At 32.0% G+C, this 17,511-nt stretch overlaps 1 protein-coding gene across 2 annotated transcripts in view; it reads right to left on the reverse strand.

The window, feature by feature from the left end:
- Positions 1-17,511, reverse strand: part of LOC119632801 (chaoptin) — a 163,217-nt gene that overhangs the window by 13,981 nt on the left and 131,725 nt on the right. For both annotated transcript variants that reach the window (XM_038025917.1, XM_038025916.1), the window contains exon 4: positions 719-863. In XM_038025917.1, coding sequence (XP_037881845.1) covers positions 719-863 — 145 coding nt within the window. The remainder of the gene's footprint in view (positions 1-718; positions 864-17,511) is intronic.

Below are 17,511 nucleotides of genomic sequence, written 5' to 3' on the forward strand. Positions count from 1 at the left end.
TTATAATAAATCATCATGTTATTGTTGCCGTTGTTGTTTATATCCAGGAAGCATAGAACATAGTTTGTGTACAGAAGGCAACTAAACAAAGCAAACGAAAGCAAACAAACAACTAACTAACCAACTAACGGACTAACCAACAGCAACTAGCATAGTCATGCATGCATTCATACATGTATGCATTTTCGACTTCCGTTATTGACTGCAAAATGAAATGCAACTTAAAAAAAGCAATGCAAACATACATGAATGCATTCATGCATGCACGCATATTATAGATACAGATAAAGTATATTGTTCAAATGCGATTGTATAGCTTTTACCGTTAAACCTAAACATGTGACTTATGAATGAATTATTTATAAATTTTTTTTTCAGATATACATGTGCGTCTATTTTTTAAAGTCATACTAACACCAAAACGTATTGAGTGCTCTTTCTATATATATGCACTATGCAGTAAAGTACCTAAGAGAGAATTTCTCAATGCTATAAAGAAGACAAGTTAAATTTCTGAATTGATCATTCGCGTTGTTAGTCGACATAATGTTTAGTTACCTAACTCTTAACTTAAACGTTTTTATTTTGTTTTAATTTGGTTTCCTCTTTAGAAATCTGTAGGTGTGTTTACAATTATATCCTTGACATTTTATTTCATATTTACTGCCACTTATATGTTATGTCTTAAAAGAAGAAATGATTAAAAGGTAAAACTCACCTGAAACTTCTTTCGGATATATCTTGTAATTCGTTGTCAATGAGCTTTAAAGTTTTCAATCTCAGACCCTGAAATGTCTCATCGTCTACACTCTGCAAATGGGTATTTGACATTTCAATGTAACGCACCGAACTGTGTATAAATTCTGGAAATAAAAATATGAAAAATGGAACTTTTATGGATTTGTCAATATATTGGTGTAAGCGTATAACAAAGAAAAAAATGCAAATATTCGACATCACTGTCTATCTACCTATTTATCTTCTGTTATTTATCGGGTAAATGATGACAGCCCTCGCAATAGAAACTTGACGGTTTCAAGGTAATGTACTCATATTCCGACGTCTTCAACTGTTGATCTTTTAAATGCGGCGACATCAATCAGAATAAGTGGTAACCAGAAGTCCAAAAACAAGATGAGTTTCTAGGTTGCTTCCGTTGCACGCGGTGGATTTCGTTATTTTCGAAACGAAAATTTTTTTTACACGAAATCTCACCAATCAATTTCGAAATGTTTCATAGATTACTGCATTTTTACTTCAAGCTTTTTTTTCGAATAGCTCATCTGTCCACATACAAAATTTCGAAAGAAATTAACGGACGACAATTAGGTTTTCGAAAGCAACGAACTTCGCTTCCCACTATTAGATAAGGTAATTGTGCATAATAGTCTTAAAACAATTTTAAAATATCAACCAAGATCCTAACCAAGTTATTGATTATATTATGCAATTTTTAAGATATTTTGAAGATTTTGTTTCTCAAGTATTCTTTCAATTATAAGAGTGGACTCTTGAAATCGATCCTTGAAAGAAATTTCACTCAATCTTAAATGTAAATTAGAAATTTTGGCAATGAATGAATATATGGCGAAGGGACTGGCACAACACAAGCATTATTTGGCTTATTTGGCCCACATTTACTTCCCTTCAACTATGTTCCGCGTTTTATATGGGATAAATGACAGGTCAGATTTACTTTCGTTATAAGATAAGAGATGAAATAAAAATATATTGTTTTCTTTTAGTTTTAATTGCAAATTTAAACAGACTATGTAGTTAGTCCCTAGTAATTTATTAACTTATTTATACTTTTATTTACTTCGTTGCTTACTTTTTTCATACGTCGAGTTAAAGCATTTTAAAGTTGTTAGGTCCGTTTCAATGGGAAACTTATTATAAGTCCAAGTGAAAGCGATTATCTATTGTAGCAGAAATTGTTTGCAATCTATATGCAATTATAAACTTTTCACTAACACTTAACTTTGAATTATGTTTAATTAAAACTGCCGTTTGGTTTTTTTTTTTTTTTTTTGTTTTTTTTTTTTTGTTTTTTTTTTTGCCATCATTCCCTCTATTAGAGACGGTATAAAACTTAATAAAAAAAAAAAAAGTTGCGTGCATTTAAGAGAGTTTTAAATCATATGCTTGTAACAAGATAAAATTAAAGAAAAAAAATTTTATTTTTATAGATATAAAAAGGTATTATGGAAAAATTTTCCATAGTCAGATAAGAGCTTGAGAAACTAAGACAATTAAGTGGTTTACCTAAAAGACTATTATTCCGGTAAGTTTTGCATTAAAAAATAATATAAATTCATTGAAAATTGCTTATCAAATTGTGTTTATTCTTCAAAGATTTGCTTGGTTAGCTGTTAGGTATATTGCTAGTCAAGTGGCTATTTTAAACAATATGCTACGACGGTGCTCTAATTGATTATTAACCTATGAAGTGAATAATGTTCATAAACTAATTAAGTAAGATTAGTGGCTAAAGCACACAATTCCCTTCTTAGCGAATTGTCGATACCCATCATTTCGAATTATAGTTTACAGCTTAGCAAGGTTTTGAGTGATAATTTGATGCTTTTACGCGAATTGTGCTATTACTCAACTGTGATATGCTTTGACACTTGGATTTTGACACTTTCCGAATTGCCCGATTGAATAGTGAAAACAAAGCTTGCTTACAATGACCAAGACTGTACGTACTATAAAGATCGTTCGATGTACACTTCTATGAAGTTTGATAATTTCAATATATCCCTCCTGATGGCTATAAAATATCAACTAACGAAGTTATAGTCAGTCTTCTTCACAACTTTCGAATCTTGCCCTTTCTACTTTTTATTGCCGACAGAAGTTAGAAATTTTCAATTTTCCTTAAATTTTCTACTTGGCTTTGAACGAATTGCGAAAAGCATTATGATATGTCTTGTAATAATAACTTGAAGTTCTCGCAACAAATCACAGGCAGATGGAATAGCTTTGCTTCGTCAACTCCCATGAGCTTGTCATGATGTTACACAAGAAACGACAAATTTAATATGAATTTGTTTTCACTGTTGTGTAAAACAGATGAAGAAGTCCATAATGAACCCATAAACTGTCAGTTATACTTGACATAAATCTGGGAAAATTGTGTACTTTGATATCTTTTGCAGAAATTATATTATTGTTGATCCCATTATTAGTGAATGCTTCTACATTATGAACACGAAAGTATGAATAATTGACTTGATTTTATATATTAAAGCTAAGAAGATAAAGCAAAAGTTTCTATCTCTGTTGCCATATTTAAAAGCTTATTTTATAAGTAAAAAAAAAAAAAGAGATTTTAGTAAGGCAGCATTTGTAGAAAAGTTCTTGAATATCTAGTGAAACATCACTTAAAAGAAAATTCAAATTTTAAACAAAAGTTTCTCAATTAATCAAGTTAGAAGCCATTTACAGTATTTCGCTCACCCATGCTTTGCGAGGTTTGGGATAGGATTCTACGCTACCTCTTCCATTGTATATTAATATTAATAGATTGAAGCTCATTGGCTTGCCTGTCCTTGAAATGTTGCGTGTAACCTTCGTCTCTAAGCTAATGAAATGAGATGTTTTTTCGCCGGCTTTATTAGAACTTATGAATATTCACCAATAAATGAATGTGAATATTCGCCAATAAAGTCTCAAGAGACTTTGTGCTCTTGCAGGTACCATAATGCCGAACCAATTATGAGTTAGTTGTTGAATCCATTTCGGGTAATGTGTAAAATGTTACTTGATCTGTCCGATTTGTCCGTGAATAAGGTTAAAAGCGTTATATTGCCTAACTAAATGCTAAACACTTTCGAGTCTTGTACAATACATGTCAATTGAATCAAAAATATTCCTTTGCATTTGAATTTGTTTCCCATTTGTCGCTATTAATAATGCATAAAGAAACACATATTCATTTATCAATATATATAATCCTGGATCTTAATCAAGGGCTTACTTAAATTCGAATGTATATTACATGTTCATCTTATGTTCATTTTTATTTACATATATATTTTTTCTACATTTTAAATTACATTGTAGCTTACATTCGGCTGACGGTTTGTTCCGTAGCCGAATTTAATTGATGAAATAAATAACTAAACACTTTACCGCGGCTTCGTTACAATACTTACAAAATTATGACACTAAATATAAGATATTGTCATTTAAATAAATAATAATCTTAAAAAAAAAAAAAACAAAAAAAAAAAATCACTACAAACGCTTTTGTTTCTGTTAATAAACATGAAGAAACAAGTTTTTTGTTTCTGGACAATAGGTTTGTTTTTGTGTTGGTACGACACCCTTACATTTCATGATTCAAGTTTGCATGAAAATTAGTCGATTTTCTAAGAGACTGAATTTTTACTAAAACTATTAGAAACAAACACACTTTCGTGATGCTTTGCCTCTCCCAAGTAGCCGACTATTGTTGAAAGCATTAACCAAAATTTGCAAAACATTTCCCGGAAAAGGAGAGCAACATAAAAATGTCACAATGAAGCTACGTATTGATAACTTGCTTGTAAAAGGATATACAAGCAAGCAAGCCAAAAATTCGCTATAGACAAAGGCAGTCGACTCAAAAGAGCCGAATCGTTCTATTCCAACGGACAAGACTAGAAGCAGCATTGTAAATATAATTTCTTGTAAATAATTCATGAACAAATCTCCTAAGATTTGTACGAGCCCAATCCCCAAAGGGGTTTGGATAAATGCGTAAAACCATCAGAAACTTTCAACGGTTCCGGTTCCGTTATTCATATTTTTTGTTCAATAAATTTTTACGAAAACCTATTTATGACTGTTTGGCTTGCAAAAATTTTCATTTTAGACTGAGACTGATTTTAAAATGATCTTCTCCGTCATGTAAACATGTTTTTTTTTTTTTTTCCTTTTACAATTAATAACAAATTTCCAAATAAAGTAAAAAAACATTAAAATAAACTTTTATTGAAAAATAAAAAATGTTTTCTTTAAATTTTCACTTTGTCTATTTACTAGAAAAGAGAGAGAGAGAGAGAGATGTAGGAAAAACTTTGATTTTCACAAGATTGAAACTGAAAACTTTTAATTGCTTTGTTTCAGTATTTTTCTCATGCTTATACTTTTTTTCTTCTTCAGTTATCGTATTCCTCCTCCATCTCATTTCACGGCAATATTCGATTAATTCGATTTTCTTTGTCATTTCTGCGACCGCTTTAATGCTATTTAATTTATTTAACACATCGAACGCAACTAAAGATTGACGATATTACGTGATGATGTGAGTGATGGAGAACAATAAAATGATACACCCTATTATATGAATTTAAGGTATTCTAAAGATCACACACAAATCATTCCTTTTTTAATCGATAAGTCATCAAATTGATTTCATTTCCAGGTTTCAAGTTGTTCACTACAATGTTTTCAAGATCTGGTTTTTACAGCCATCACTAAAGAAAGAGGCATACAAAATTTGAATTCTCGTCTGCGGCAATCATAATTAAGCATTAGCGCCCCAATCCCATAATCAACTTAGGATTATAATTTTATCCGTCCTTTCGTCCCTTGGTTGTCCGTCTTGTATTGATACATGCGCGGCGACAAAAAGAGAAGTTCGTTACTGAAACTTGAGTGATAGAGTACAAGTTTGATGGCGAATATCTATCAACTATCACGGCAATAAAAAAAAAATTTCATATCAAAATCTGAAACTAGTGTAGCATTTGGACCAAACATTAATAGCAATACCTAATACTTTCTACCTAATATTTCAATCCAAAAATTGCCTGCAACAGGCCAGACAATAGCTAAAAAAAAGTATTTATCTTTGGAGACATTGAATTTTGAGATGGCACTCTAAATATCTAGTATGCAGAGGTTCACTATGATCAACTAAAAAAAAAAAAATACTTTACAAGTTTTATGCATTCGTTCGAGGCAGTAAGCAAAGAAGCATTAGCGAGTTCTACTTCTTCTTAGCTTTTGCTTTTAACTCTTTGGTAATGACGACCGCAACCTCAAACTTGGATTATACCAAGCAGTTAACAATCATTTTCTGAATGGATTTAAGCCCGTGTGGCTGTTCGGGCATCTAAACTTTATTCGCTAATTTTTGTACTTAACTTAAGTTGGTGCACTGATATGTTTTGATCTATGCTAAGGCAAAAGAGACTAATCTAAGATAGAAAATAGACTGAAAGGCATAATTTTTATCATCACTTCCTACGCATTAGAAAAACAATTATGACTCTTTTAGTATTTTTTAAAATTATGCCGCATTCTTTATAGAATTCGAATAAAGAATTCGAGAAAAGCGCTTTGATACTCCTGCAGAAGTAACCCTTTCAACTTGGCTTCATATTCAAAAAACACATAAATTATTTAATTTCAAAATACACATTTTTTATTTTTTTTTCTATGACCATCCACTGCGGGTATGTCCCCTACACTTGCGGACACGATGGTGATCAGGAAGGATTATAGGAAGAGTGCCATGAATAAAGAGAGTAGGGTTTGTGAACGTTGTACTTGAAAATGGAGTAAGGCAGTGAAGACCACCGCTGGCCGGTTGTTCCAAAGACGGCTAGTACGACGGCTAGAAAACGACGTGTCGCAGTAGTACAAGTAATATAACAAAATTCGGATTTTGCCCAATAAAAAGAAGTTGAATTCCTTTAACAAGTTCTAAGATAAATTTTTATTGTGTCTTTTTCATCTATCATATATCTGTGTCAATTTTTTCCCTGTCGTGTTCTAGTTTCCTTTTTATGAGCTTTTTTATATTTTCAACAAATTTTCCTTTCTTCCTACGATTTTCTTTTAAAATAACATATGTTGTTTGTTTACTTGTTGGCATAATTCACACAGATGCACAGAGTTTAGATCGTTTCATACATAATATAGTTTTCTATAAACTTTCGTATGCACTGGAAATGCTTTATAGATTGCAAAGCGTATTTATAAAGGTTACATATGGTAGGATAAAAGTAGTTTATCCCCAATTTACGTTGACGAACGCAAAAAAATGGAAAAGGAATAAAAAGACCGATAGGTTATAGTTTTTTGGTTTTCTTTTTTTTTTTTTTTTGTGTTTTGGTTTTTTTCGCTATTTATTTTTGCTCTCCTTCTGTTTACTATTTCTTCTTTTTTTTAGGTCATCAGCTTCGCTATTTAAAGAACAATAGCCTGGGGGTAATAGATGGATGAATATGTATTACACAACTATAACTGTACGCTTATGTACGTACGTACATAGCATAAATTTATGGACATACACTTACGTACATGCACGTTAACATTATTCTGCATAAAATGCTATTCACTTCAAGTAAAATGTTGTGCTGTTAACTTTAGACGTAAAATAACAGCAGCGAAATAAAAAAAAAAAACGCATAAATGAAAACACACACTCAGCTAAAGCAGAACAGAATACAAAACCATCTTTTAGAACTTTTGTCCATTGTTATCGCACATATGCACACGCACACTCAAATAGATAGATCTTCATATATGTACATATTCTAATGCAGACAGATATGTGCATATATGGGACCGTTTGAGTGATTGTTTTAATGGTGGCATATGTGCTGATTCGTGTTTTAGTGAAAGTAAAAAAAGTTGAAGCCAAAAAAAAAAAAAAGAGAAAAAAAATGAAAAAATACTGTAAATGCTTTAACAACAAAGCTATACTCACATAAGTGTTTTGCGGCTCAAAAACATCCAGTACACACAGAAGCAGACAATATGCCTTGATGGCTGATACATACATATACAAACCCACATAAACACAACATATATAAAACACGCACACATACACACACATGAAAACAAAGATTGGTCTTCACGTACGTTTATCTCAAAAAAGAAAAAAAAACCAAAAGAAAAGAAAAATAGAAAAGAAAAGAAAAAAGCATTAAACCGACGTACAGATGATATATTAGATGTTTTATTGTTGGTTTCATTTAATATTCGTTGCGCTCATCTTTATATTTCTTCAGCTTTGTTCTATATATTTGATGATTGCTTTCTTGTTTTTAACATTAAAAGACAATAGAAAGTTTTTAAAAGCAATTACATGTTTTAAATTGAAACATAAAAGCCTGCAAAATAAAACGTTATTTAGAGGTTTATTGAAAGGACATCATGAATGAACTAAAAAAAAAAAAAAAGAACAAAAAAATGAAAATCAAAATAAAAAACCCGCAAAGAGACCTTTAGTAATCAGAGTGTGCCAGAGAGAGAGAGAGAGAGAGAAAGAGATAGATAGATGGATAGGTAGAGAAAGTGAGCGAGAGAGAGAGAGACAGAGAGAGAGAGTGAAGAGAGGCTCTTTCTGAAAAGCCATTAAATTATTTACACTTCAATGGACATTGCCAGTGTTTGACTGCAGCAGCAACTTAACCGCAATCTGTGTTATTCTGCTTTCCTTGTTCGTGTTTTAGGTAAAATTTTACACCATATCTGCCTTCAAGTATATTAAAAATTATTTAAAATTCTTTTTTGATTTCATTTTCGTACGTGAGGTACTACTACACGCACCCTTTTAAATTATTGGAAATTTTTATTTTTTTTTTTTATTTTTAAGATATATGTGTATACATAAATTTACTAAATGTTGTCGGTTTGTTCGGTTGTTGTTTAGTATGTTACGAGGTAGTTTAATGAGTTGTTATTGTGGCGACTGAGAGAGATTTTGTGTTATAGAAGGAACCGTAAATTTATGGAAGTTATTATGCGTACATTATATTGCCCGTCCGTTTGTCTTAGCCAAACATTTAATTTTTTTAATGGAGCAGCCGGAAAATTATGCTAATAACTTGCAGGTGCTTACTAACTGAGATGGAAGTTTAAAGAGAAAGTCATGTACTGTTGTTTAATTCTTAATATTTAAGATATCATTATAAACGTATTTAATAAGAGAAGCTAATAAGACTCTTTTCGTACTTAGTCCATTTTCCTATTAGCAGAGTTAAAATACTCTACCGCATTTCTGAAAAGAATGAACCAAAAAAAAAAAAAAAAAAAATATTTTTGTTTTACAATAATTAATTAGTCAACTTTGTTGACCTCCTTAGTGATATCCTCGTCTAATCGTCGAACACAGGATATGCATAATATGAAATGAGTTTGTATGAATCGAATTACTTGAGAAAATGATAAGATACATTATTATGGCAAATACATAATCGTAATGATAAAATTTTATGAGGCAATCCAGCAGGTCCGGGTGGACGATTCATGAAATATATATTTCTCATGCATGGCTAAATGCTTAAATCAATGGGGAAAGCTTTTAAGATTTTCAGAAAAATTCAGTTTTGTGTTTGCTGTAGATATCGATTTCATTCAGTATTCTTTCTACTTTTAATATCGTAAAATTGTAGCGCTCAGCAAAAACAGCTTTCGTTGACGATAAGCGTCAAAGTTTTAGTCAGGGTTCAACTGCCTTCAATGTATTCCTTTATCATAAGAAATTATTGTAGCTGCCGAACAAACCTATCGTGCTGGTTAGCATGGTTCGGAATACACAAGCAAATAAATACGCCTCAGTTAGTGATTCATAAGCCAAGAAAATTTGAAATGTTATGGTCAACAAAAACGATCTGAATACTTTTGCTTTCCAATGTTAATGACAAATTTCTTTTATATCACTTCTGTTGGATTTTTACTTTCCGCATACAATTCTAAGGATTATATAAACTGTATATGATCTGGATCTATCGCCGCTAAGTCCGTACTTTTCCTACATATTCCCCTGCTCTCGCGTTTCCATTACCATTAAAAGTTTTACTTGACAGTGAAGTTTACTTTGACAGTGATTCCGATCATTCTCTTGATTTCACCTAAAATTATTGAAAATATTTCAATTTAATTTCAAAAATAATTAAAAACGTTATAGCAGATCAGGACCGTCATTTCCCCTATTTCAATAGTTCACTTCGTTATGGAATTCACACCTTCATGGCATATAAGCGCTTAATTTCCTTAGGAACATGTATGTGGAAAGCTTATGAATCGTTGTGATTCCTATTCAATTAAATTATATTTTGAAAAAGCGATTTATCTTTCACCTCTTTTCTTAATCAAATATCCAAACTTAGATTGAGTAAGAGAAGGGACGCCATGGAGATCTGTGTGCGATTCGAACATATCAGGGCGAATTTATATGAAATAAATTAGATGTCAGTAAAGCTATTATGCAAAAACTAGATGAACGAAAGCCACGTTGCTTTAAGGGTCACTTTCCCTTCATTTTTAAAAACAAAGGCCTACTCATTTATATTTCCTATTTACCCAAATATCTGCGATCCGTGTCATGGCCTGGTGTGAAATAGAAAATTTTCGAAAATTTCAAAACAACGCTTGCCTTTTTTTTTTTTTTTGCGTTAACAAATGTTTAAAAAGAAGACGAGAATGTAATATCTATGAACCTTGACCAAAAAATATATGCAGTGACCTATTCTAATCGAGACATTTTGATTAATATCTTATTGTTGCAACTTAAACATTCGATAGACAAAGAGAGAAAGCGTAAATAAAGCTAATAGGGGGCACATAAAATAAAAACGTGTCTTTTGCTAATGAATGCATGACGGAAGAGTTTGTCAATAGAAAATCCGAAAAGCATTATAATCAATTTACTATGAAGATTGGATATTCAGCAAAGTACACATATTTTGTTAATTGAAAATTTGTCGATGATAACTCTTTCAGCACGAGCTTTGACAGTTTCTAATACCAATGTCTCATTATGGTGTCTGTCATTGAACAAAATAGTGTCAAATTTTTTCGTTTTCTTCTTGAATATCTAACTTGATCTATGGAATTCATTCGTAAAAACATTTTAACCACTTTTAGATTTTTATATATGTTCTAGCAGTCAGGAGTGAAAACTAACTGACTGGACAAAATGAATTAGGAAAGCTATGCTTATTGTGAACATATATTTTACATATGTTAGAAGATCTCTGAAATTCATTTGTTGATATTTTCACAAAGAAAATTGAAGTAGGCGCACAAAAAAAACCTTCCTTTAAAACTTCTCTCGAACATCCGCCATCGTAAGCAAATTACTTAAATGACTCTCAGCTGTAGGCTACATACATATATAAATGTATAGGTTAACCAGATTGTTAGATTATAATAAATTGTTCCCAACATTCATGTCAACATTTATTTTAAGCTTTCGTACCTTCAAGATTTCAGTGGGGGCAAACACTTACCGATATGCTAAGCATTTTTACAATTCTTTGTATAATTGGACTTCTGATCCTTATGAGAACATCGCTGACAAATCAAACGGGAATCGGGTTTCCATTAATGAATGCAACTATGCCTCTTTTAACTTTGCCTTTACTTGGTTTTTTATTTATTTAAAGAAGAAGTAAACCCGTTGTGGTGAGACACAACCCACCCTTGAATACCTTGCCGTACTCCGCTTAATATAATCATTCATATAACGAATTTTCAAAATAAATAGGAAATAATTGAAAAAGTGTACACAACCCACAATTCATTTTCCATAGGGCTCGTATTTGGCCCAAAATACGTTCGGTGAAACGAATTTCATCATAGTATCCCAAAAAATTGCGACCTGTAATTTGAACATGTTAATAGAAGATTGCCACGTGGATAATCCGGAAAGAAGAAAGCTATGAATGATATTCTGAATCAAACGGTATAATAACAGGTGGGTGTTGCATACGTCCGAACAAACGTAATATATCCTTGCACCAGAAGTTGCGTAAAGTACAAAAATTAACATCACTCTCTAATAGATGCGTATGAATGTGCTTATTGTCTGTTATCTTGGCCAATTCTTTTTAATCGTTAGTTTAGCCTCATTCACATTTTGTAAAGAGTAGATTTTCGTGTTTTTCAATTACTTTTTCAGAATTTTTTTTTTTTTGTTTTTTTCACCATTTGCGTATAAAAGGCCTAAATTGTTGTAACATTGCGAAGGCTTGTTTTCAGTTCAAATACAAGATTTTGGCAGAAAGATAACAAGGCCAGCGAAAAAAGAAATAACAATGTTTAAAATAGGAGCACAATCTCAATTCGTCTCATTTCTAAACAGTTTTTGGCAGATTTGGCTCAAGAGATTAAGCACAAATTTTGCTTGTGTTACTTTTTTTTTTTTTAAGATAAATTGGGAGCTGAAAAAACAGAGAGTTATAGTGTTGGCTTTGAATTGCATTTTCGAGATTTATTACTAATGAATAGTTTTAATGGCCATTACTTAAGTGTATGTAGTTGCTCTAAATACCAATAAGCAAGGTTTATAAAGTTAAGTAAAAGGAGGATGCAAAACAATGACTTGAAATGAAAGTTTGATAAGCAACAATTAACATATAAAATAACTCATAAGCCACCGTTACCCCTTTTTTTGGCGCATTTTACATTGAATTATAAAAGTGGCCATTGGTGCTCAAAAAATCAGTTATGTTATGCTGGAATTAACCGTTTCCTAATTCTCTACAATTCCCGCTGCCACGCATACAACTATTCCGACAATAAAGGGAACGATAGGTGTCATATTTAATCAAGCAGGCAATACAGTAGTGCGGCAAATCCCGCCTTTGTTTTTGTTTTAAATAACTAATCTTTCAGGGGATGTCCTCTATTCGCGTAACGCGGTGACGGCCAGAAGAAAGTGATGACGCAGAAAGAGAACACGAAATAGGAAGGTGGTGGTAGTAGTTTAGTAGATATGTGCCCAATCGATAAGAGTTATGCCTTTACTGACTGAGCACTCACTATAGCTGCCACCGAAGGAAACTTTATCGCACTGATCTGTCGAACATACACTTTGTGGTTCCGTCTCCTAGCAACTCGACTACTCCTGTGGAAAATAAACGTCAGTCACATTCAATTTTAAGGCAAAACAGATCCGCCACTATCGTTCGATAAAGCCATCTATCTATTACAAAGCTTCAGTTAGCTGCATTCCCTTCAGCTCAAAAATCTCACCGAATCAACCGTTGTGGCTGAAGACATTATTCGATTACATGTACTGAATTTTTGGAGCACCAGATGTGTGTATGTTGCTTATTCATGCACCTTGACACGGGAAGATGAGTTTCGTCATTCCCAACGATATTGCTTAAAATATTATTAAAATTCATCACAACGTTGCCAGCAATCAGTGAATCCGAAAATCTTCTTCTTTTCTACTTGTCAAGTGTCATTGCAATGATAGGTGTATGTTGACAGTTCATAAATGATACGTAATTTGAAGTGAAATATCTTGTTCACAGGCGCTTCATTTGCTGGCCAAGCATTTGTATCGACACATTGCGGAAGCCCTACAGATTCTAATGTGTATTTTGTTCCAATCAGTCTAGGAAAACAAAGATGAGTTGTTAAAAGTAAATTATTTTCAACGAATCGATGTAATCTTCATCTGACCGATCGCGTAACTAAATGGTATGGAAATGTTCGTAAGAGATTGGGTTTGGCGAATAAGTTTTAAATTGACTAACGAAAATGTTAAGATCGCATTGATCAACATGATCATATTATCAAATATTGTGATATAAAATATTTTTTTTTGATTTTGGAACATTTTTATTTTCAATATTAGTTTAATGTCAGCAAAATTAATTAATTTAAATTAATTAAATAAATATTGTATTGAAAAATGTAAAACCATATAAAATTTCTTTTACCGTTTTGTGTACCAAGTTACTCAGGCGAAAGAATGGAAGAAAAACTTTACAAAGAGCATGTGTTTTCCTGAGCTGGAAGCTTCAAGGTCATGAGTGAGAAGTTATCGGAGAAATGAACACTTAACTGTTGTTGTTGTTGTTTTAAGTAAAAGCAAAAAAGCCAGAAAAAGGAAAACTTTTCCCATGTATTCTACGAGTGCAACGGATTTTTGCCAACAGAGTTGGGTTTTTTAATAACGACTCCGCGCGAAGTCTAAGTTCACACATTACTCTAAATTTTTACTTATATGTTCGAAAACGTTACGCAGACGAAATATATGGATGCATAAGAAACTTTGTTGCTATTAATCAAAATATCTGCACACTTCTCTGTTAAGCTACTAACTAGCACTTGTTTGAGTGAAGAATAGATATTAAACACTCAATGCAAGATGTAACAAAGTATTCCACAATTAATTAGAGGAAAACTCTTTCATAGTACTACCTACCTACCTACTCAATATTTCATTCGTGCTGCAATGCATTCTTCTTTAATCAAAAATCATTTCAGCAGAAAAAATTATTAATTGCAATATAATCTTGTTAAGTACCTGCTTGTGCACCAGCAAAATAGTTATAATTATGATGACATCGACGTTGATGACGATGACTTATGCGTGCATGTGATATGAAATAAACAAACATATGTGACAGCTGTTTACTTGTTTACTTGTCAGTCACTTAATCATGACCCAATTTTATGACGAATACTTTAAATCGCTTTTATACCAATCATTATTTTACATGTACACATGTACAAGCCTGTGTCTGTCTACACGCAAGAGAGATTGTCAAAAAGAATGGAAGATATATTTTAATATCGTAGAAATCCAATAAAGCGTTAATTAATATTAGGTAAGATGCTGTAAAGAACATTCACATATGTAACAGATCTGAAACGATAAAGTAGCAAATGAGAGGTAACCGAAGGGGGAGAGGGGGGAGCGGGTCGTGGTTAATAAAATGTTATCACTCAACTTTTAATACACTCTCTGCGCAGTAAATTTTCCTTGACGCCGGCAAACGTTACATTAAATCAAATGTTGAAGCGTTTGTCCCAAGTGCATTAACTGTTGACTAACTCTGCTGTCGTTGCTTGACGATATATTTCAATGTCATTCGTTGAATTAAAAACGTGGATATACTTCGAGCACGATTGGCCAAATAATTAAAATTAATTGCAATTTGTAGTACAAAGGATTCTCGCAACATGTACTCGACTTTTTCTGTGTTAAGCAACGATTGCGACTTTTCAACTCAAGCATATATCTGATATGATCGTGCTATTAAAACTATATTAATTAAAAAAAGAAAATTGATTTTATTTTCTTTACTATTTTCCTAAGATATTCCGAGCTATTCATTATTTTTAATTTTTATAATTGCATCCTACATCACTTGGATGCTTACGAATTTATAAAACAACTGGAAAAACTTGCAATAGATCCATCTTTTATTGCAACAATCGATTCGACAAGTGATTCTATGCTTCTCTGTTCGTCGGACCACCTGCCCGCTTTATATTTATTTGGCCAACCTATAGATCAGAGATCGCTACACCTCCATAATTTCGCCCAAGGGGGAATGCCATTGAAAGCTGCTTAGACCGACCCATCTTTTCGTTCACTTAGAACATAAAGTCCTACTTTAAAAAGTCGTTATATGGTGGTATAGGCTGTTTACGGCACTATAATGCTCTTAATTGTTTTCATTTTAAAGTTCTTTTAAGTTTTTTTGATTGAACCTTTGTTAATTTATTTATCCGTAATAATAATCCGCTGTTATCGAGAGAGACGTTTCTTTATGCTGTTATTTGACAGAAAGCATCTAACAGATCTTGATTCAATTCAGTAATATTTCCAAGAAGTTAACTCGGTAACCATCCAAAGCGCTTGAAAAGTTAAAGCTTGCTTATAGTCATTATAGAAGTAAGGACTATTTTCACCAAATTATTTCCAACGATAAAAAAAGGATCCTATACGACAATTCTAAGCATCGGTTGACGCTGGATAACCAACCATATTTCTTTCAAAACTAAATATTCATGCTCAGCTTGTTTAAGTGCTGTTAGTTCGGATCCATCTCTTTAGATTAGCAGTGCTAACCCTACCGTGAATACTACCCTAATCTCTTCCGTTATTGGTTGGCGATAACCAAGAAATGAATGCCTGGGCTAGATATAGTAATAAAAGAACAGACGTACTACTATTTGGTTGGAATTCATGTGCGATCCAAGAGATAGGAGATGTAATGCTTCGCGATAGGCAACAAAATATGTCCTTTCATTTTGTTTTTGTAATATATATTCAATTTTAATAAAAAGTTACCAGACATTATTTCACATTACGTACAGATATATCCATGTTTTTGTCATTATTATATCGTTCGAAATTTTTTATCCCTTTGATCAGTTTTAAGATAAATATATAATCAAAAGATAATTTTTCCCCTCGAAAAAATCAAAACACATTTGCTTTGATCTACTTTCACATTGTAATTAAAATATTCAAAGTTTAACTTTATGATGCCTCCACGGAAAGAATGAAAATTCTTAAGCCCGATTTACTTATACTGTTAGCAATGAAATGTTTTTGTCACAATAATAGGTTTCTATGTAACATGCGCTTTGTAATCGCGTTAAATGTAATGATTGATCGCAAAAGTGTCTTGATCTCACTTCTTTTTAAAGAAAAGTTCGCCTTTACAACGAAATCGCCTTACTATACATGATCAGCATGTCCGGAATAGTAAGACGTGTACGTGGCCACACACATTTGTGTGGCGACAGGGACAAATTCAGAAAGTGATTCGGCAGTGAATATTACAATAGACTTTTTTTATCGCATGCGTACGCCCAAACCTATATTAATATTATAGATTACTTACTATAAGCAATATAGGTGTAGTGTGTGCGGGATAACAAAATTGATGCACTTTCGCGGTTACATATTGTGAAATCTATGAAAATGAAATAAATAGCTCAACCATTACAATGATTTTCAAATTGAATCATTTATCAGTTTTCAAAAGAAATAATGATTATTAACAATTCCTGAAACTTTCCAATTGGAAACCAAAAATACGTATGGATAGCAAAAAATGAAATCAAAACGTTTTTTTTGCTCTTACTCAGGTAACAGATTGACTGCATGTATTGTATATATAACATAAAAATATAAAATAAATAAATATATATATATATATATATGTATATAAGTATTTATATAACTGTACGTATCGTAGGTGCATCCGTATGCGTACGCATTTATATATCTATATACGTTACTATAAACATACATAGTTTTACATATGTTAGGCTTCATCATATATATATATATACATATGCATATTTATATATCATACATATACGATATGCAAAGTGACTGACTTTCTATCTATTCGCATACGTATGCATGTTACGCGGAGAATAGTTGAAAACGATTTTTCGCTGATGTGCTAAAATTGATTGAAATTTGCACTTGAATAAATTATGAAATAAAACTGTTATCGGTCCCCTTCCATTACCTATCTCCTCATATACCGCAAAGTTTTCCTACATAACAATATTTTGATTGCATGTCAAGGTATATTAGTATGTATGTACGGTCGTGTGCAGTTCATAAATTCTGTTACATACAATGACTTTTGCTCTAAAAAGGTCGACAAATTTTCATTTAGACAATATTTTTACAAAAAATTAATTTGTATAACATCGGTAACGACAAAAACAACAAAAAAAAATCCGCCATAAATTGGTATAATTTATAAATTTATTCGCTAAACGGAAATT

Source organism: Glossina fuscipes, unplaced genomic scaffold (genome assembly GCF_014805625.2).
Source record: "Glossina fuscipes isolate IAEA_lab_2018 unplaced genomic scaffold, Yale_Gfus_2 2, whole genome shotgun sequence".
Lineage (NCBI taxonomy): Eukaryota > Metazoa > Arthropoda > Insecta > Diptera > Glossinidae > Glossina > Glossina fuscipes.